This window comes from Columba livia, chromosome 4, assembly GCF_036013475.1.
Source record: "Columba livia isolate bColLiv1 breed racing homer chromosome 4, bColLiv1.pat.W.v2, whole genome shotgun sequence".
In the NCBI taxonomy this organism is placed as follows: domain Eukaryota; kingdom Metazoa; phylum Chordata; class Aves; order Columbiformes; family Columbidae; genus Columba; species Columba livia.
Window position 1 is genome coordinate 49,803,742 of NC_088605.1, and position 21,598 is coordinate 49,825,339.

A 21,598-nucleotide genomic window follows, 5' to 3' on the forward strand; every position below is an offset into this window, starting at 1 on the left:
GCCACAAAATACCTGTGAGCAAACCTCACATTTTACGAGTTTGAGGACTCTAATGACAAATTCCTGAGCATATTACTGTTGGTGTCACAGAGGTAATTAACTAATCACTCAGAGATGCAGACACAATCCTGCTGTCAGCAGCAAAGGCATTAAATACATCTGCAACAACAAGGATCAGGGCCAGCAGTTCATTCCCAACAACTTATAGGAAAGTAAATGCCAGGGACAGGCAGAAAAAGAGAGAGAGATCTCTACCTCAAACCAATACAAAAGCCTTAGAAGAACAATATATAAGCCTTAAAAATCCCAGAAGGTATTCACCCTGAAAAAAGCAAAAGCACAAGGCAGCTGGTTAGGACAACAGAAATCGCTGGCACTTGGCCCAAGAGCACTTGGTTCAAGAGCAATTTTAGGAGGCCAAAAAAAGAGAATAGAGAATAAAAATGTAATACTATATCTGGTGAAACCTAAGTCAGAGACAGCAACGATCAGAGAGAAGGCAAGAATTTGCCCTGAAGGAAAATCACATCACAATTCTACCCCAGCCAACAAAATGAAGGCACTCCCTTCCCGCACCACCACCTGCCCCCCCCACCACCCCGGCCAAATGGCCCTTTTCCCCCACCCCATTGTGAAATATAACTTAAGTGCTTTTTACTTTGTTATAGGTGTTTCGACTTCACAGTTAAAGCTCTGGCAGCTTAGAGTAGAAATCTTTCCCGTACCTACAGCTTTGGCCTCCTTAAAGGTATGAGTAATAAAAGGCAGCTTGAGATAGAGCTGTTCAGGATAAGTTCTCCTTTGGACAAGATGAAAAATTCATTTTCTCCCTAGAGCTGAGCTGAAGCAGTCTGGAGTATTCGCATCATTCTGCTCTTAATTTAAACGCGCGGTAAGGACTGCTGGGTAAAATGCAGCGTGTATTGGCATGCGTGGAAAATGCAGGCTCAAGGAGCATTAAAATGCCCTTATAAATACAGCAAAAATAGACCCATAAAATACTTTGTAATGACTATTTATGTGTCTATAACAACTCATTATTTCAATTCTCCGCATCAGGGATTTCTTGTTTCTCTCCTCTACCCCTTAAATAAATCTAAATAAATTATACATTTAAAAACAGTCTATGCATCTATAACAACATGGAACAAATTTCATTTAACATCCAGCTGTCAAAGCCAGCCCTTCTGTCACTCTTTATTCAAGTCTGTTGTACAAAATTTATGTCATCTTAATTATTTCCATCTCTCTCTGGGTAAGATAGCACTTGGGGACAAGCCACTTACAGCACAGTCGTTTCCAGCGGAGATGATCTGACTGCGTGACATGATCGGTCCCCAAAAATACTCTGATGTTTTCAGGTCTCCAGGTGGGGAATTATGTATATGCAGAGCCTACCACGATGGGACAGCAGCTGATCTCTGCGTACTACAGTAATAAGAATAGCAGTACATATGCATAATACTGTGCTTTAATGCAGATGGACTGTGCTATTAATAGCCTCTCTTTCTGCTCCTCTAATTCCTTTTTTTTTTTTTTTTTTTTTTTTTTTTTTTTTTTTTTTTTTTTACAAAGTCCCCAAAATAAAAAATTCTTAAGCCTCAGCCAAGGTCCTTCTCATCTTCCACCACTCCATGCCATTAGGCAATTAGTAAGGAATCATAAACAAAGCTTAAATCACATATGTACTAAAATATGTCTGAAGCAATACACTTATCACTCTAGAAATATCCTATCCCATTTGCGCAGGATAAATAATTAAATTGTTTTAAGTGCTCTAATCTATTAATGCCTGGAGAGGCCTTAATTTTGGCCACTAAATTTCAAGAAGCTACCTTCATCAATTAAATATCATTAACAGTCATGAATCAACCTCTTCCCTGTACATGACTAATGAATTTACTACACAATGAAAAAAGTCAATGAAAAAAGTGACTGTGCAATCTCAAGAAAATACACCCTCCTTCTTCAGTTATGTGACATACCCACCAAGATACAGCTTGCCTGTTCAGTGCCAAACCTGGATTTGAAGATGTCCTACCCATTTGCTTCTTTTAACAAGCCACAGAAAACAGAAACTGCCCTTTCCCTGCAGAAAGCATTTGCTGTTGCAGCCACAAAAGCTGGATTGAGCACAGCAGATCCTCTGCTCTTGCAAATCAGGGCAGCAGTCGGCAAAGTGCTGCTCAATGGGAGCAGATCAGGACCTAAACTTCCACAGAGTCTAATAAAAATCCCTGCAACCATGTCAAAAAAAAAAAAAAGAAGGATTACTTAGAATAACAAAACAACAGAACAGAGAAAACACAGTGATCACCTGGGAGAAAAAAGGACACTGAGAAGCTCCTAAGAAAAAAAAATCCAGCAGGCCTAAAGCCAGGAGAAAACAGAAAGTATCAAGAAAGAGTTACAGCTTTCTCCACCACCGAATAACAAGACTATAATAAGATCATAACGAAGAGCTTGGATAAGATGGGAAAATTTACACAGTTGGAAGTCAAAGGTTAAATTATTGGGCAGATTGTGGAACCAGCTCCCTCGGACCTGTTTGTGCACCATGGTCTTGCGCCCCACAGGCAAGAATACGATATATGGTCACGGTGTCAGATCATTTATGAGGAGCCATAAAAGTCTGGAGGTGCCAAGCTGACAGTCATGACACCTGTGTGGGATATTAAGACAGCAACTTTTCAGCGTTACACGTGGTGGAGCAGCATGGGCTTAGACGACATCTAGATCAGAGTAACTTTCTTGCTTGCTTTGAAGTTTGGAAGAAAAACAAATGACCGACAAATCACTGGAAGATGTGTAATGTAAAACAATGTGAATTTGCTAGTATGCTTGCAACACCTTTGGGGTTTTCTAGATATTGATACTGGTTCTAATTCTCCTCTGAAGCAGCAGTGAGTTGCTTTTGCTTTCCTTCCTGACTAAATCAGTTCTACCCCTTGTATGTGCAAAAGGCATGAACTGTGAAATTTCCTCTATAGAAACGGCTGTCATTTGCTATTTTTTGTGCACATGTTGCTGTATTTTCTCATATGTACATCTCTCTTTACATATATGCAATCATCCTAGACGTATATACAAACATGCCAAATAAAATAAATGCACATTAAATAAAACATGCACATTAAATAAATACATATATTTAAAACATCATACTGTAGAGATGGTCTATTTTGGCAATAGCCATCTGGAAGGCAAAAGAAGCATAGAAGGAATACTTAATGTAACCAAACTAAATTTTGTACACTTCTGCCAACCTACAGAAAGCAAATTAACTATTACCGCAAGAGCTTTATTCATACAGAGATACCCAGGCTACAACATACGGCAACCAACTTCAGCAGAGGACCAGCTTGCCCTTTTTCACCACTTCCAAAATAGTTGAATAAAATCACGCATGGAAACTCTGCAGAGAATTTTCTTCTTCATAGAAGAAGGAAAAAAAAAACAAAACAAAAAACGCCTGACATGCTCAGAATTCAAATCAGAAGGGCCTTAATTTCACATACATGTTATCAATACGGTACACATTGGAAAAATTGCACAGTATTTGCCAAACTTGAGGGTATCTCTCTGGGAGGAAGTGGATTAAGATGTAACCTTGAGTCACAAGAGGTTATACAATCAGCATTTCCCATACCAACACAGACAAAATTAAATTCATCGTGGAGATTTTCAGCTGCTGAAATGAGACACTGGAAAAAACTAACACGATTAAAAAACATGAATTCATTCTTTAACACAGAAGAGCCCCCAAAACACAGTTTTGGCAGAAACACTCCTCAAACTCACTCATTTATTTATTTATCTATTTAAGCGGCCATGCTCTACTTTGTAAATTATTCCTGATAATTCAAGCAGACAAGTAAGAAAGTACCCAGTTCCCGCATATTTTAATACATATCCTAGAGTCTCAAAAACTAAAGTTTTTGAACTATCAGTTTCTACATGTGCATATCTGTGCACACCTCTAAAGATGACAGCTGAAAAAGGGGATATTTGTTTTTCATCTCTTAATTATGCTTTTTTTTTCCCTTTAGTGCATTAATTTGGCAGCTAAAGGTTTCTGCTCTTACTGAAGGGTGAGACGACAGAGCCTCTCTGAGCCTCAATTTTTGGCATCACCTCATTCTTATGTTATGCTTGAGGCTACTTCTCTGAGTCTTAATTTGAATAAGCTTTCACTGAAGACTATCAGAACTTCAGCAAGCTAATCTTATTAAACCAACCGAATTTAAAAACACAGAGCTTGATGTCAGGCAAGCTGTTTCCAAAATTGCTATATTTAAGATACAAATTAAATCATAAGCAAAGTTTAAAAGGTGCTAGAAGCCACTTAATAGTGAGCTTCCATTTTCCAAAGAAATTTCTGGACACCTGCAACCCAGGACTCATGACAGTGGGAGTCAGGCTCCCAGCCACAAAAGGTGCTTTTAAGTGTTTTAAACCCTTCAAATTTCAGCTGTTAAGGCATAAAGAAATTGACTTCGGGTCCTCCTGAAGGATACTTCAGTAATAAGAGGTTTCTACTCTCACTCAAAACCTCCTGATGAAAAATCACTGTTGCACGAGTGCTGACACGACAGGCGTCAACTCTCTACATCCAGCTACAAGTACAACTCATCAACTGAAATGGATTTTTCAGAGCTCAGTCTAATCCACTACACTGAAGGTGACCTATATTCTGTGTGTCTATATATAGTCAGGGGTTTGGGTTTGTTGTTGTTACAGGATTTTTTTGTTTGTCTGTTTTGTTTGTTTTTTTAAGGTGCCTCAGATATCAGATGCCTGTTCAGCTGTCTGCAACCTTCCCAGTAGTTCAAAAGGGTGCCAAGAAGTGCCTCTGCCACAGGCAGATTTTAGAGGGATCCTGAAGATTTTTCCCCTGCTTTCCCCAAAATATCAAGATTGAAGATTACTCATCTGCTTTTGTACAGGCAATTCTCCATTATCCATGGGAAAAATCATTCCAGGTACCAATTTGAGCACCAACATACCCAACAAGGCCACAATGCTCTGATGCGTATGATTCAGACCCCAGACACCTGCAACAAACACTATTTTTTCCAAAATTAACCTAATGATAGTTGATTTTATATTTTACTCCACGTATTTGCTAGTATCAGCATCGAGGACTAAACTTTGCTTTCCATCAGCGCTAGCGGGGTGCTGCTGTAATAATTTAAGTGGAACTATCTGTTCCAAGTGACCAAGAGAGCTAATAATTTATCAGGAACAGAACAAACATTTTGGGGAAGGATGTAATTGTATTTGTGTGGTTTGTAAAACTCTTGAGTCAAATGGGACATTCTGCACAATTCAACACAAAGAAGAAAGAAGTAGGATTTCCAAAAAACAAAACAAAACAAAAGGAGGTTTCAAACTCTCAAATTTGTCACAATTTTCTTTTCCCTCCTCTGTCCTTTTGGTTCCCTTAAAATAAACCTTCCACTTTTGAGTAGGCTTCACTGAGGAGATGGTGGTGGGAAGATAAAAAAGAGAGTGCAAATATTAAATTAAAAAAATAATAAAAAGAATCTTGCCTTTCTACAGGTAGATGATGCAGCCTGAACTTGAACACTGTGTATGGTACAGTTCATCTTGTCTCAAATTAATTAAAGGGCATTCATTACAAAAAAACAAGGACAACTTTCACACACTCATTAAAAAAAAAACCCAAAACAACTTCCATAAGAAGAAATATTTGAAAGATCATAACTTTCTCCTTTGGAGAGCAGATAAATTAGAAGCAACATGATAAATGCATACAAGCTAATGAACGAAAATGGAAAAGGTGGCTTGGATGCCTCTGTCTTCACAGGCTGAAGGATGGCAATGAAATTAAAACCTGACAAAAAGTAATCCTTTTTCACACAATAAGCTATTATCCTGCTAGACTGAGGGCTCCTGGAAGGCATCAAGACCAGTGACTTGATGAGATTCAGAATGAATTTGGCCATTTATATGGACAGCAATAATACGCAGCAATAGCAATTAATGCTAACAAAGGAAATCTAGAAAGAATATTAAAGATCCTGGGAATTAGGGTGAAAAAACCCAGCTCTGACTATGAAGGACTAGGATGAAAAAAGATATGGGGTGGCAAAGAATGTCCTTGTACTGCCCACCAAGGGATGTCAGGTCCGGGTCTAAATCCCTTCATTAATTTTATGGCTTTTCCACTTCACTTGCCCGTAACTCAATCTCCCATTCTTCACATCTCTGCAATAAAGTTTTCCCTTCTTTGTCACTGGTCCTACTCTGGGTAAAAGCACATAAAATACTGCTTACTATGAACTGCAGCTCTAGGTAACAGACCGAATGCCGCAGCCGTAATTCAGTCCAAAGGCTCTACTACTGCCCATAAACTACTCACTGTCTCCCAGTTTACAATGTCAGCAGGACTCCAGCTGGATTAAGTCTTCTACTGTATATAACTGACACCAATGTATTATCTTACGCATAATGCATAGAAGATGGCTCTAAGCATAAATCCCAGATCCTGCCCTTCCTTTACATCACAGACGCAGCCCAGCATCTCTCACACACGCTGCTTACCGATACATAAAATCCCACTCCTGAATCATAACGGCAGCAAAACCTTTACTTGGGTCACTGCTTCTGATGAAAGCCATTCATTCACTCTTTTCCCCAAAGAGCTTGAAATAAACTTCAGTTCATCCCACTAACCAAACTGCCACTTAAATTTAAGGACCACATTGAACTGACGATTCAGGAACATCACCTGCATTGGTCCCTATTTTTGATGCTGGGGAGTGAATGATTCATGCCTAAGACCCTGTTTGGGTCTCCCCATCATGAGGCAGCACCTGCAACACGCTGCAGCTCCACAGGCATTTGGTATCAGCAGAGCAATCACACAAAACGCAAAGCCCTGCAGAGAAGCACAGGCTTCCCAGGCACACACAGAAGCCAGCACTGGTTTTACACATTTTGGAAGAGAATACAGAGTTCAAGCTCCAAAGACTCCACAAACGATCTTGTCAAAAATGTGCTGAATGAAAGCTTTGAAATATCCTGGAGGACAGACAATCCTCCATGTATAAACCCAGTTTTGACCTCAGGCATAGACTAACTGAGCTCTTTTGTACAAGAAGAAAGAAAAAAGCAAAAGAAACTGATATAGATGCATTACTTCAAAGTCATCGTACCTCGCAGCCCTTTGGCCATTATTTCTAGTCAGAAGACTAAACACAGAAGCAGCTTGCATGTATCTTCCCATTCAAATCAAATAATTTCTTTGTTATCTTAAGACAGCATAAGTCCACTTAGCCTGAATATGCCATCGTGCAACGCTCTAAATTAACTTAAACCTCATGACAAAAAGACAAAGCCCTGTAAGACTGCCACGTTTCGGCAGAGCAAAGATGGAAGAAGGCTGAGCAGCCGCATTTTGATATGCATCGCCTTTCCGATTCAGGCGACAGACAGGAGGTTCTATGAGCAGTACACGCAGATGCCTTTGCTCCTTAGCCTTCTCAAATAATGCTTTTCACAGTATAAAACCTGTTTCAGCAACAGCAGAGGGCCTCATGCGGCATCTTCCCTCATTGCCCTCCTTGCAGTTGCAGGAAGAATTTCCAGGCATTTGCATACCCCTCCTGCAGTGTGGTAATAAATGCAGAACATGTTTCCACCAGCGGACATCAGTGTCAGCAACATCTCCATCTCTGCTCAACATTTCCTCCTCGGGTACAAATTAGTAGTTACTGTTATCAACGAGCCTCAAACATTCGGGAAAAGAAAAAAATATACAAAAGATGACAGGAGCATGTTTCATGTAGGACTTCACCCACTGGCAGAAGTTCTAGGTAGCAAGATGTCGAGGGTGGCCGGTCTCTGCCCTCTGCTAGACCACTTCTCACTAGCAGAGTAATAGATGCAGTGATAAACCTGCATTTTTCCCTGCATGGTTTTCAGTACATGATGTGTTCAGCACTTCTGAGGCCATGATTTATCCAAGAGATTATCCCATGTCTTTTCTTTGTCAGCTAAAGACAGTGTGTAGGGGGGGGGAAATGGGGAACCCAAAAACCCCCCAACCAAAATGAAACAAAATGGGTGGCAAACCGAAACAGTCTTAGAAAACAGCAACGATGAATTCCTCCAGCTTTCACACCTCAAGGAGGCCTCTCCCTTTGGCCGTGGAAGCTGCACCTTGCTTTCTCAGCTTCAGTCTGGATTTTCTCCAATGATAACTGCTCACTAACAGCAACCCTGGCATAATGCAATTGTCTATTTATTTCTTTATTTTCAAGCTGGGTGTTTTATAGCTGGCCAAGGCTACCAATTGGTACACAGGGAAGCCTAGAGCATGATTTTTTTTTTTTATCTACAGAGCCTTCTGAGGTTTGGAACCTAATTACCTTCAGAAACTACAGCCTCCTCCTCATGTGTTACCATGGCAGCTGCAATCAGCTGAGATGCTGGGCCTGACAAGCCCTGATTTACTGGGGTACCAGGGCAATTCCAGGGGGCTATCGCCTTCAGAATTTACTCCTGTGCTTGGCTCTGACAGCATTTGCAGGAAAGGCAGAGGTAAGATAAATTAAGACTGTACAAGTTGGGAAGTACCGACCTTTTTTTTGAGTGATTCAACAGCCCAGTGCACACTGCTTCTCTAGCACTTGCTGCATTTTTATTTCTTTTTTTTTTTTTTTTATTAACTCTTACTAAGGGTGTATGTGCCCTTGTCCCAGGGTCAAGGTGCAGATGAGATTAGTAGACTTCATTTTAAAATGTCTTTCTGCACAGTGAGATAACAGATTGTTTAACCAAGTGGCAAGCTTTGTTTTCTAGACTTTAAAATCAGAATCCAGGGAATGTGAGCTTCAGTATTTCCAGTTCATTTCTACTGGTTACTGAAACTACTGTTTAACTGAAACATGAGGAATTTTCCCTACCGATGCTTTTCACACAGCGATCTCAAAGCACCAGACTCATGCTTCCCAGAAAAATCTAGCTTCCCATTGCAACATCTTGGGTCTTCAGAAGCACATTTCCCACACCATCTGTGTGATAACAAATTTAGAAAAAATGAGTCGTATCTTGGCAATCTTCACAAAATGTACTCAGGATGCAGGGAAAGACGGAGGGGGTTCCTATCAAATAGGGCAGTCAGTATTATATCTGAGTCAGAGGTGATGACAACATCAAAGCAGGGGGCTTTTTTCTGAGAAATATGCCATTAATTCTGCACAGCCTGATGCACCCGGGCTGCAATTCAGCTTAAGTCTTGCTCATTCAAGTCATACCAACATCCTTGTCACTACAGAGCCTCCGGGTCTGCAGCTCTGTGTATCCCCCTCACGCTCACCAGAACTAACTACTTAACATAATAGACTCTACGAGAAAAATCCCCAAATTGGTATGATCAAAACCAGTGGTCGCATTATGAATTATTAAGGTGCCTTATCCTATCTGTAAAATACAGATAACCCTGTCTCTTTATTTCCCAAAGTGACAGATCACTGGCTTTTGGGAAGTGTCTTGAAAATCACAGGTGTTGATAGCATCAGTAACAGTGTACCATGAGATGCAATATTATTACAATAATAATAGCCCTCGTTTCGGGCTCTTGCATTTTTCAGGTCATCACCAACAACATTAACAAAACGCAGCCTTACAGGAGATGAAAAATTTTTGCAGTGTAAGGCAAGCTGGTTCAGAGCATTACTTTTTACTCTGGGGAATTGTGTCTGCCCCTCTTGCCAGGCTCTCTTATGAAAATAAATGGAAATCTAAGAGACATAAGAGAGTTTCCCCCAGCAAGAACTTGCCATATTTTTTACTTTTGCAAAATCCAAAAATGCAGAATGGATTTTGCTTGGATTTTGGGAACAGCTGCTGAGACCTGTGAACATTTCTTCTGTTTTGCCTGCTGGTTTTATCTCTTTATTCCTTAAGAGCAGCAGTGGTTGGGGTAGAGAAGGTTCCCTTGACTCCTGATACACCTGGAAAGCCAAAGCAAAGACTTAATCTTGCCTTGAAGGCAAAAAATGCAATTTTTTTTGTGGATGCATATCTACATGGCAGCTTGGCTGGTTTGACTACCCCCCTCATTGTGACATTCGTGGTTAAAGGATCAAGAGCTCAGCAAAACAGGACACTTTGAATTACTAAGTCAAACACAAACGTAGTATCAACAGCACAAAGTTCTGCAAACTTAAGTGTAAAACTTCCTTCCTTCCATTGGCTTCAACCCAGGAAATTACACAGGGCAGGTCTTCATGCTGCAAAACATTTATACATGTGCACCATGCGTTGGCTCGCTTGTCTGGATAAAGGAGAAGGCAACTCAATGTTTAATTCCCTTGCCTGGGTCACAGTTTTAAATTTGTGAGGCACTTTTAGCAAGTGATGAGGTCTGCTGACTTGTGGTGAACCTACCAGCACACAAAAAGTATTAATAACACACAGATTTTTGTCTTTCTGGGCTGTTTCCTTGGTGAAAAGCATCCATAAGAAATTCAAGAGAGCACACTGAAAGTGGTCTCTTTTTTCTTTAGGGTGTTTTTTTAATAGACTAAATGGCAGTTTTAAGACTATAAAAACAAAGCAACTCTCATGGGAATAGGAGGCTGCCTTTCCCAATTGTTCACAGAGAACCCCAGCTGTTTGAGCAGATGATATGTTAATTTTGTGGTACATTGCTCAAGGGAGGACATCGCGAAGCCTCCCGTGGTACAACACACACAGTTTACAATGGCCATGGTTAGAATTTAATTGTTACAGCCCTCGAAAAGACACTTCTCCAAAGCAAACATGCTATGCAAATACATTTTTCTTTGACCATATCAGAAATACTTCAGTCAGTAAAGCGATCTTTCTGAGCTTTTATGGGCAGCTGCTGCTCCTGGAAGGAAGAGTTGGCAAGTTAAAAAACAAAATAGGCCGCAGAACTTTAATTTCCTATAAAATAGCTCCATACAAGCCATACAAGCTGTTTAAACTTTCTTAGAGCAATACTCTGAATATTTGAGAGATTTTCCAGGGCAACACTTGCAGTAAGAACTCCTTGCCTTGCCTCTGCTCAAGGGGTTCCACAAACACACCATCAGATTTATGCCTTTCCCTTTCAAAATAACCCCACATACTCGTCTGCAAAATTAATTTAAATAAACATACGGAAGAAAGGAATGTGCTAGCTCTTTTTTTTTATTTTTTTTGAGAGGGAGCAATTGATAATATCTACCATAAATATACTCACTCACGTCTGGGCTCACATACTAACATCTCTGTCTCTCTCACACACACTTTTTTCCTGCCCATAACATGTTTAAGTCTGCTGCTGATTAAAAACTTGTTAGAAAACTCATTAGAAAACCTACAAGGGGACTGTGCATTTATGACGGCAACAATTAATCAATGCATAATGAGAGTATTGTTTTTCTTTTCCTTATGCAGACGGCTTTGATTATCACGCGGGTGATGCTGCCACGAGGGTTTTTAGTTCCCAGTAGTTGCTTCCCCATCCCGTAGCACTTACAGACAAGCTCATTGTATTAAAACCTGCCTTCATTTGCAAATCTACCCAAATCCTGCTGAATTGATTAATTCTGCAGGTAGAGGCTTTCGGGTGAAAAAAAAAACATAGGTAGTGGCACAACTGTCAGGATTTTCCTTTTAAACTGCTTTTTTCAGAGCCTCAGCACTAAGGTGTTCTCTCAGTTGTGAGCTGGCAGGCTGGTTTGCATCTCAAGAGCATATTTCCTTTTCATGGGTTTATTTTTAAATTGTTTCAACTCTTTGAATTAATGGAAGTGAAAAAAGAAATGAGAACAACATGAAAATGCAAAGTAGAGCATTTTCCCCCTTTATAAGCAGCCTTTTAAACTCAAAATAAGTTATATTTATTTTCAAGAACCTCTGAAGTAGCCAATTAATAACATGATTGCATGCTTCTTCAAAACAACGGACCATCAAATAGCTTAAACAGAAAGAGCCACCACCCTTCACTGATAAACAGCACCAGGCAAGGCTCCACAGATATTAATACTCAGTCAGCAAGAATTTGCTTTTCCCACATGGGATGATGATGATTCCATGCCCTCCCTAACCCAAGGGACCAAACATTTATTGCAGGCTTGCAGACCAAGCAGAAGATTCAGAACTTGGCATTTGGCAAGGAAGCTGGTGCCTGGAGAATGCTACAACATGTATATCTAAAAATACTAATACTTTGTAACGGCCCACAAAGGGGATGACATTGTTTTGTTCTGCCAATATGCAGAGGATTAAGGGTTTCTCCTCAAAGCCACTAACAACCTGAACAGGAGTATCAGAGTAATTCCACTAAAACCATGCCAAAAATCCAAGGGACTGGCTGATGGCATGTTGTTACTCTTGCCGCTTGTCTTGAAAACATACCTGCCATTATTCTGCAAATGAGACTTCAACCAGCTATGCAAGGAGGTTCAACTTAAATGGCCTTATGGGACCCATAGACAGCAATAAGGGCATTCCAAAGAGAGCTTAAAAACAGCCATTAGTACATCAAATATAGATGAAACCCACACTTGCTTTCCTTTTGCTCATGCAACCCCATTTTTAGTGCAAAATGTCAATATTGTTATTAATATCCTAAATACTGATTTCTGTTACTGTTCAGTTAACAGTCAGATGTACTGAATAATTATTCAACAGGTAGTTATTAGGAAAAACATACTGAATGTGATTATATGTCAAGAGCTGTAACTTCCAAATCCCTCCCACAACACAGAAAACACTCTGACAAATTCAGCAACAGTTAAAGGATTTCTATAGCCAGAATATCTCTAGGTTGGAATAAACTATTAGGCCCTGGCTCTCCAATACAGAAGTCTGTCTACATCATGACATGTACCTCAATTACCATTACCAGATACAGCAATCACAATGAAGAGCAATGGGTATTATACAGAACTTTAGCAAGTATTCTGCAAAACCAATGTGAATGGGAGTCCTTGATTGGAAATTCAGATGGGAGATGGAGTTGTAGCTGGGCTTGCATCAGTGGGGCAGCACTCTAGAGTTGATGAAGACTGGGAGGCTTCCCATGCCCCTAGGGTAGAATTGGTGTGCTCAGTTTGCTCCCCAAAATGCCTGTACACCAGTGTACGCAGCATGGGGAATAAGCAGGAGGAGTTAGAAACCTGTGTTCAGGCAGGAGATTATGATCTGGTGGCAATTACAGAGACATGGTGGGACAGATCACAGGACTGGAATGTGGTCGTGGATGGCTATGTCCTTTTCTGGAAAGACAGGCCAGCCAGGCATGGTGATGGAGTTGTTCCTTACATGAGAGAGCAACTGCTATGTATTGAGTACTGTTCAGGCACGGATGAGGAGCAAGTTGAGAGTCTATGGGTGAGAATTAAGGGGCAGGCTGGCAGGGGTGATACTGTTGTGGGTGTCTATTACAGACCACCAGATCAAGGTGAAGAAGTTGATGAAGCCTTCTACAGACAGCTGAGAGCAGCCTCACAGTCTCAGGCCCCGGTTGCTGTGGGGGATTTTAACTTCCCTGATGTTTGCTGTAAGGACTACTCTGCCAGTCAGCCACAATCCAGGAGGTTCCTCCAGTTCATTGACGATAACTTTCTTATGCAAATGGTGGAGGTGCTGACCAGGAGAGGTGCACTTCTGGATCTCATCCTCACTAACAAGGAGGGTCTGGTTGAAGCAGTAAAGGTTGAGGGCTGTCTTGGTTGCAGCGACCATGAAATGGTGGAGTTCAGGATCTTGTGTGGCGGAAACAGAATAGCAAGCAGAATCACAACCCTGGACTTCAGCAGGGCAAACTCTGGCCTTTTCAAACAATTGCTAGGGGAAAATCCCATGGGACAGGGTACTTGAAGGTAAAGGGGCCCAAGAGCATCCCGACACGTAGGAAGTCAAGGAAGGGAGCCAGAAGATGTGCGTGGGTAAACAGGGAACTGCTGGGTAAGCTCAAGTGGAAGAGGAGAATTTATAGATCATGGAAGGAGGAGCTGGCCATTTGGGAAGAATACAAGGCTGTTGTCAGAGGATGGAGGGAGGCAATTAGGAAAGCCAAGGCATCCTTAAAATTAAACCTGGCGAGAGGGGTCAAAGACAACAGAAAGAGCTTTTTCAAATACATGGCAGATAAAACTAACACCAGAGGCAATGTAGGCCCACTGATGAACGAGGTGGGTGCCCTGGTGACAGAAGATACAGAGGAGGCAGAGTTACGGAATGCTTTCTTTGTCTCTGTCTACTCTGCCAGAGGCTGTCCTGAGGAGCCCTGTACCGCTGAGACCCCAGAGGAAGGCAGGACAATGGAGAAGTTTGCCTCGGTTGATGAGGACTGGGTTAGGGAGCAATTAAGCAGTCTGGACATCCATAAATCCATGGGTCCGGATGGAATGCACCCACAGGTGCTGAGGGAGCTGGCTGATGTCATTGCTGGATCACTCTCCATCATCTTTGCCAAGCCTTGGGAAACGGGAGAGGTGTCTGAGGACTGGAGGAAAGCAAATGTCAGTCCAGCGTTTAGAAAGGGCAAGAAGGAGGACCCAGGTAACTATAGACCGGTCAGCCTCACCTCCATCCTTGGGAAAGTGATGGAACAACTTGTCCTTGGTGCCATCTAATTAGGGGCAGTCAGCATGGCTTCACCAAGTGGAAGTCACGTTTGACCAACCTCATAGACTTTTATGAGGACATAACGAGGTGGCCAGATGATGGCAGAGCAGTGGATGTGGTCTACCTCAACCTCAGTAAAGCATTTGACAGAGTCTCCCACAGCATCTTCACAGCTAAATTGAGGCAGTGCCGTCTGGACAATCGGGTAGTGAGGTGGACTGTGAACTGGCTGAAGGAAAGAAGACAGAGAGTCGTGGTGAATGGGGCAGAGTCTAGTTGGAGGCCTGTATCTAGTAGAGAGCCTCAAGGGTCAGTACTGGGGCCTGTATTATTCAATATATTCATCAACAACTTGCATGAGGGAATATAGTGTGCTATCAGCAAGCTTGCTGATGACACCAAGCTGAGAGGAGTGGCTGACACGCCAGAAGGCTGTGCCGCCATCCAGCGAAATCTGGACAGGCTGGAGAGTTGGGCAGGGAAAAAATTTAATGAAATAGAACAAGGGAAAGTGTAGAGTCTTGTGTCTGGGCAGGAACAATCCCAGGTTCCAGTATCAGTTGGGGAACGACCTATTAGAGAGCAGTGTAGGGGAAAGGGATCTGAGGGTCCTGGTGGACAGCAGTCTGACCATGAGCCAGCACTGTGCCCTTGTGGCCAGGAAGGCCAATGGCATCCTGGGGTGGATTAGAAGGGGGTTGGTTAGTAGGTCGAGAGAGGTTCTCCTGCCCCTTTACTCTGCGCTGGTGAGACCCCATCTGGAATATTGTGTCCAGTTCTGGGCCTCTCAGTTCAAGAAGGACAGGGAACTGCTGAAGAGAGTCCAGCACAGGGCAATGAAGATGATTAAGAGAGCGGAGCATCTCCCTTATGAGGAAAGGCTGAGGGAGCTGGGTCTCTTGAGCTTGGAGAAGAGGAGACTTAGGGGTGACCTTATTAATATTTATAAATATGTAAAGGGTGAGTGTCAGGAGGATGGAGCCAGGTTCTTCTTGGTGACAACCAACGGTAGGACAAGGGGAAATGGGTTCAAACTGGAACACAGGAGGTCTCACTTAAATTTGAGAAGAAACTTCTTCACAGTGAGGGTAACAGAAGACTGAACAGGCTGCCCAGAGGGGTTGTGGATTTTTCTTTGTAGTTTGAAAAATGAAAAAAAATTCACGCACACACAAAAAAGGGCGCAAAAAATTCATTGTTTAAAGGATATTACTGGCCACCTGTATGAATACAGTGCAAAAGAGAGGAAAGGTGCATTTAATAAAGACTTTGCTTATATGTTCATTAAGAGCCTTGATATTTAGGTACTTCAGAGATAAAACTCGGACACAGCAGGTATCAAGATGGCTGACTAGTAGTACTTACAGCAAATGGTATTTATATTGTGTGATGCTAACCCAGCTCTGTTAAACCCACGGTTTAGCTATGATAGCTGTAATTCTGTGCACATACACGCAGACTAAGTACCTGCATTTTCTCATGCAAACATACACACAAACTGGTGTGTACACACCGGATTAAAACAAAACAGCAGCCAGCAAACAAAGAATATTAAACACTGTACCTTTGAGTCATAATCTTATAGGCATCTGGCAGATAACAGCGGATATTCTCCATCTGAGCAGGATCAGAGTCACAGATTTTGTCGTCGGTCCTCCCGTAGTTGGCACTTTCGATCATGATGACATCTGTTCCCGGGCAGCGCAGCTCGATGGGGTAACTCTCACAGGACAGCTCCCGTCGGACCACAGCCATGGGCACCGGGGCACGGCTGAAAGCTGCAAAGATTAACGCAGAAACACAGCAAACATTTACCTTCTGCACTCAGGCTGGGATTAAAAGCAGAATGACATTTAGCAGCAGGTTTTAGCCATATGCTCTGGATAGTTTCAGTATCAAGAGGCGGTTTCCAGAAGTAGGGTCCGATCCCCAACTTGCTGGCTGCTGGGGGAAGTCACTTCTTAGTGACTTGATTTTCTCATCTCAAAACTAAGCCAATGACCCCTTTTATCCAGGGCTTTAGAAATCCCCTATTGAAAGAGGTAAATAGCAACTACGCTGTTATGATTTCTGCTTACCAGGTAAAAAGCTACTTGGCTTTGATACATAAAATTATAGCACTGTGTTGTACCCTATCAACTGGGGGAAACTTTCTGATGACAAGCAATCCATCTGCTCACTGAGATTGTATTTGTCCTGCTGCAGATGTAAAAACATCTGCATAGCTCCTGGCCCTTAGAAAACATGTGCCTCATGGCTTTTGCTGTAGCCCACAGCATGCCGGAGGCTGGCCTGGGGATTCTGGCAATCATCCTGAATTTTGGGCCCTTCCATGCTATTATTTTCCATAGAAAGGCCAATATATGTGAAACTGGGTGATTCAAATTCAGTCTCAGCTTTGCATCACGTCTGCCTGGATGTTCAATACTGGCATGTACCCAGGAAACTAATTTAAAGAAGAACCCTCAGATATCTTACCTGTTTTAAAAGAAATCCAGGCTACAGTTTGCGAAAGAAAAAAAGAAACACGCTTTGAGATGCTTTGAAAACAAAGCCCTAAAGTACTAGTAAACAAACTTGCATGACAACAAGCAATAATATTTTCCTTCTCTACAACCTCTTTGATCGAAAGATCTACAACAGCTTGACAAACAGGAATGAATTAATCCCCCAAATACCCATGAGAAGTAGCTACGCATTGTCATTCTCCTTTCAGCCACAGAAGGGTTCTGCAGCTTCCAGAAGATTCTATGGGGAATCCATGGTGAAACTACGAACCAAATACTTGTTTTCCAACTGAGCCCACCAGCCACGAGCTGAAACAAAAGCCAAACCCTTCCCTTCCTTATTCCATGAGAAGGAAAACTTGCCCACACCACAGACTTAATTTTATACAAGTTCCAACCACAAAACTCAATATAGAAAAGCTAATTTTATATCTATGTGATGGTCACAAAAGATTTAACCTTCTAAGAGATCCGGGGCCCATCCGATACCACACATCTTCAAACCACTCACTTTCCTCACTGACTCCATTACAAAAACACCAAAATGCCCTTCCCAAAACCAAAAATCCCTTTCAAGGTGCTGTTATCTTGTCTTGGACAGAGAAACATTCCCATTTCTGTAAATTTGCAGGGCTTACTCTAATATCAGATTCTTACTGATGTGCCAGAGTTATGGTTTAATTGCCAAACTCCCAAGACAGACACACGTTTATTCTTGAATAATGGGTTCTCCAATTAGCGTAGCTTCAGGGTTTGGATCACGTATAATGCACCACATCCCTGTGATGGGAGAAACAGTTTCCCCTGAGCTCCTATTGTACTGTACATTTGAGTAATGCCAAACTCTTCCTCCTGGTACAGAAGAACAAGCGCAAACCCTCAAGACACAAAACCTTGTTCATGTCACTAATGAATGACAAGGTGAGCAGAGGAAAGATGGGATGAGAAGGCAGAGACATTTAGTTGAAGGTTTCTAGAAGCTTTTGGCAGAACGCCGAGGCCAAGTGCTCTCCTCCCTCCTCCTACCCCATACCTGGAGAACTCTGATTACATGCCAGGAAAATGGTAAAATGAGGTGTACAGTCAAAAGGAGCTTTTTAGGGCTATGGTTTGGCCTCATTCTTGGGCAATTTGGATCCTTTTCTCCAAGAGGCTACTGCTGACTAACTGCAAAGACACTTGCCAATGCTACTTTACATCTTACAGTTCCCACTAGAGAAAACAAAACTCAAATCTCTGACCCACATACTTCAGAAATTATATTTTTGCTGTTAATTTCTATGCAGGTTTTGCAGTAACTACTTATATTGTCAAATAAAGCAAACATTAAACATGATGGCTGAGGAAAACGCTGCTTTAAAATCGCATAACTAGGAATTCACTCATACAAACCTGGTGTATTTGTCAAATGGCAATCCTCAAATATGCAGCTGATGTTAACTATCATGTTTTGCTAGAAGTAAGACAACAGGAGCTGCTACCAGCAATATGGTTTCATTAAAAGAGAAGTTTATCTGACAGCAAAGATAGCATCCTAATCTATTACCAACGATGATGCAGTACTTCAGGTTTCTGGGGAAGGATTTCACAGTTAAAACAGAAATACAGATATTAAGAAAAAGCTGTTAAAGATGTTTCTGTACCAGGTATGAAAGCGCATTTCTTGTATCTTGGGCATCTCTCCTGCACATGAGACTTTACAGCATCTATCTACTAAAATTGCATGTATGTCAGTCTCTGGTACCTCAAAAAAACCTCAAACCAAACAACTCTTCCCCCAAAATATCTTTCCATTAAAGAACATCTGGACAGGAGCAAATATTTCTATATGTGGTTTTCTGTTTACTAAAATTCACATTTTGAAGGGCAGCTTCCACCTACAGACATCTCACTGTGATATCGCAGAGCCAGTAATTATTTTCTGGATATATGGTTTAAGAGAAATGCAACACCTGGGACAAACTGTGTTTGGATCAGAAACGACGAATAAATGAATATTGTAATACAATACAATAGGAGAATGTAATGGTGCATGTTTTCCACCCTACCATGCTTCAACTGCATGTTTTTTTTCTGCCCTGATATCTGCAATAGATACTACAAAGGGAGATTAGAGGTCAGCTGTTTATCTCCTTATAAGTGCATTTCTTGATGTTGCAACCCTGTATGATAATATTTCTTAAACGTTTTTACCAGTTTTCCTGTGAGGAGCAAAGCATCTTTTTGCTGTGAAATAAGATATGCCAAAGCCCATCTGTGAAATACACAGCACGATTGTGTTAATTCATTAATACACTTCTCTCTCCTTTGAGCAGCTCCCTATCTTCATGGTCTCTCACTGAGCTCCTTATTTAATCTCCAAAATAAGTGACCTCATGGTTGGCTTGAAGTCAAGAGAAGCTGGTGGCTGCTCACTACTCTGGAAAACAGGTGCCTCTTTCCAGGATCCAACGTGCAGCCATCAATCTAAATACAGACGGCAGAACTTAAAAAGATTTTGAAAAATGCTCTTTTTAACATTTCAACCTGTGCCAGCTGGAGTTCTTCTAACACAGCCATTTGGTGGAAACCCATCCTCCTAAGCCTATGCAGGGCAAAGCTGGAGCGTGAAACAGTTATTTAGAACTTCTTTGTCTCTGCTAATTTCAGGAGCTGGAAAATTAAGTAAATCATCAAAATCTGGTGCTTTTTCTCCCCCTCGCTTTTGACCTCCAAACATAATTGCCTCTTGTCAAGGCTGCAAGGGCATGGGCTTGTAGTTACCACTGTGTGCTTAATCAAATGCTGAAAGAGCCCTGAAATTAGGTGTCCTCTTGGCTGCTGGAGCCTTGTTAGGCTCTCTTACACTTAGAGGCATGATGGTAGTAGACTTTTATAGTGCGGGATGATGTTTTAAATTAGGTTTTATAAGCAACTTTCCCAGCAAAATTATGTTCTGGCTCAGAATTTTCAGAGTGAATTCTCAGTGTACATTTAAGGGCAGCAAAACAAAAGCTGCAAGGGTAGACATAATTATTTTCACAGACTCTGCACAGGATTTGGTCTGCCCAGCTAGATACCTGACTTACTGTTCCCCAAAGGTAAACCCAACACGTTAGTAGAAGAGGTTTCCTACTAATATGGAGCAACGCTTCTGCATTTATGATTTCACAGTACTTAATATTCCCACAGTTCACCTTGGTGCTGCAGAAAGGAAAAAAAAAAATAAATCAGAAAATAGTAAAAGCCCCCTCTTATTCCAAAGCCTACGCAGGAATGGGTACAGGGCTGAAATGCTTTTCAAGTCGATAGGCCTTATGAGTCCCTCACTCCCTGAAGACAAGCACACGGTTAAGTGCTTTTCTAAATCAAGGCCTCACTTTTCCTATTAAGATATAAAGTTTCATTACTGCATTCATTTGCAGTGTGCAAACACAGCTCAGGGCTTCTTTCCTATCTCCCTTTTCCTTAATCCACTTTACACCTGGCCTCTGATCTCAAGAACACTCCTAGTAGCAAACAAAAACTCAGGATAAAGATAGTGACAGCAAATATTTCTCCAATTTACAATTCCCCAATATTTTCATTGTTCACAAATATTAATCTAGTTCTGACAAGCTTTAAAAATCCTCCATTGGCAGTGTGAGGCTGGAGCCGGATAGTGCTGGTTGTCTTGACTTATCTAGAAAAATGGGCAAATTATTAAGCACTCCAAAATCTGCTAAGGAAAGGAAAACAAGACCTAGATGTAATCCTCAGAAGAGAAGAATGTGGCTTCAGCCTAGGTTTCCCAATGTGAACCGCATCCCCAAGCTATCTTGGGCTTTCTTTTTTTATACAAGATATCAAGAACAATTTGCCACTTTCCTTTGCGCACCTACACCAGAAGCAGCAGTCCCTATTATGCAGCAAACGGCCAACCACAAACAAACCCCTGAATAAAAGAGAATGACTCAGTAGCCCACTAAGAAACGAAACCAGTTGCGGGAGGTGGGGCGGGACAGGGCAGGGGAAGAACACACAGAAGAGAGGTTTCTGCTGGGCTGTGGAGTTGAATCAGCTCACAAAAGGTTAGCTAAGGTCAGAGAGAGGAAGCAAAAGATTTTTTTTAAGGAAGGCTGAATTTAACATGCTTTGCCACAATACATGACAACCTACCTTCAAATTGGAAGTCAGAAGCACAGTCGCAGCCTGAGCTAAATGTCACATGAATTTAATTAAAGCAGAAGCAACAAGTTGAGAACAACAGACAAATGAAACACTGTCTCCAAGGGGAAGTTTGAATGGAAGTACATTAATATTTAGGCCCCATCAGGAGAAAAAGCTATTCCCAAGTATCTTTTCCCTTGCAGTGGTTCATCTCATTTGTAAGAAAAGGCATGCACAAGAAGATATTTGGATATGTTTAAATTCATAAGCTTCCTTCACGTGAATTCACTTGCAAGCACTCAGTGCATACGATGTATATCCAACCCTTACGCTAAACTTGCTGTCCA

General features: G+C 41.6%; 1 protein-coding gene across 50 annotated transcripts in view; it reads right to left on the reverse strand.

The window, feature by feature from the left end:
- ADGRL3 (adhesion G protein-coupled receptor L3) overlaps positions 1-21,598 on the reverse strand; it is a 385,183-nt gene that overhangs the window by 181,305 nt on the left and 182,280 nt on the right. For 36 of the 50 annotated variants that reach the window (XR_010472325.1, XR_010472327.1, XR_010472324.1 and 33 more), the window contains 2 exons: positions 17,095-17,115; positions 16,181-16,394 (listed from right to left, as the gene is read on the reverse strand). Coding sequence is in view for 45 of the 50 variants with exons in the window: in XM_065061628.1 (XP_064917700.1) it covers positions 16,181-16,394; positions 17,095-17,115 (235 nt within the window). In the remaining 5 variants the exon portion in view is untranslated. Of the gene's footprint in view, positions 1-16,180; positions 16,395-17,094; positions 17,116-21,598 lie in introns of those variants that run through there. The other 14 variants (XM_065061606.1, XM_065061605.1, XM_065061609.1 and 11 more) reach the window with 2 other exon arrangements.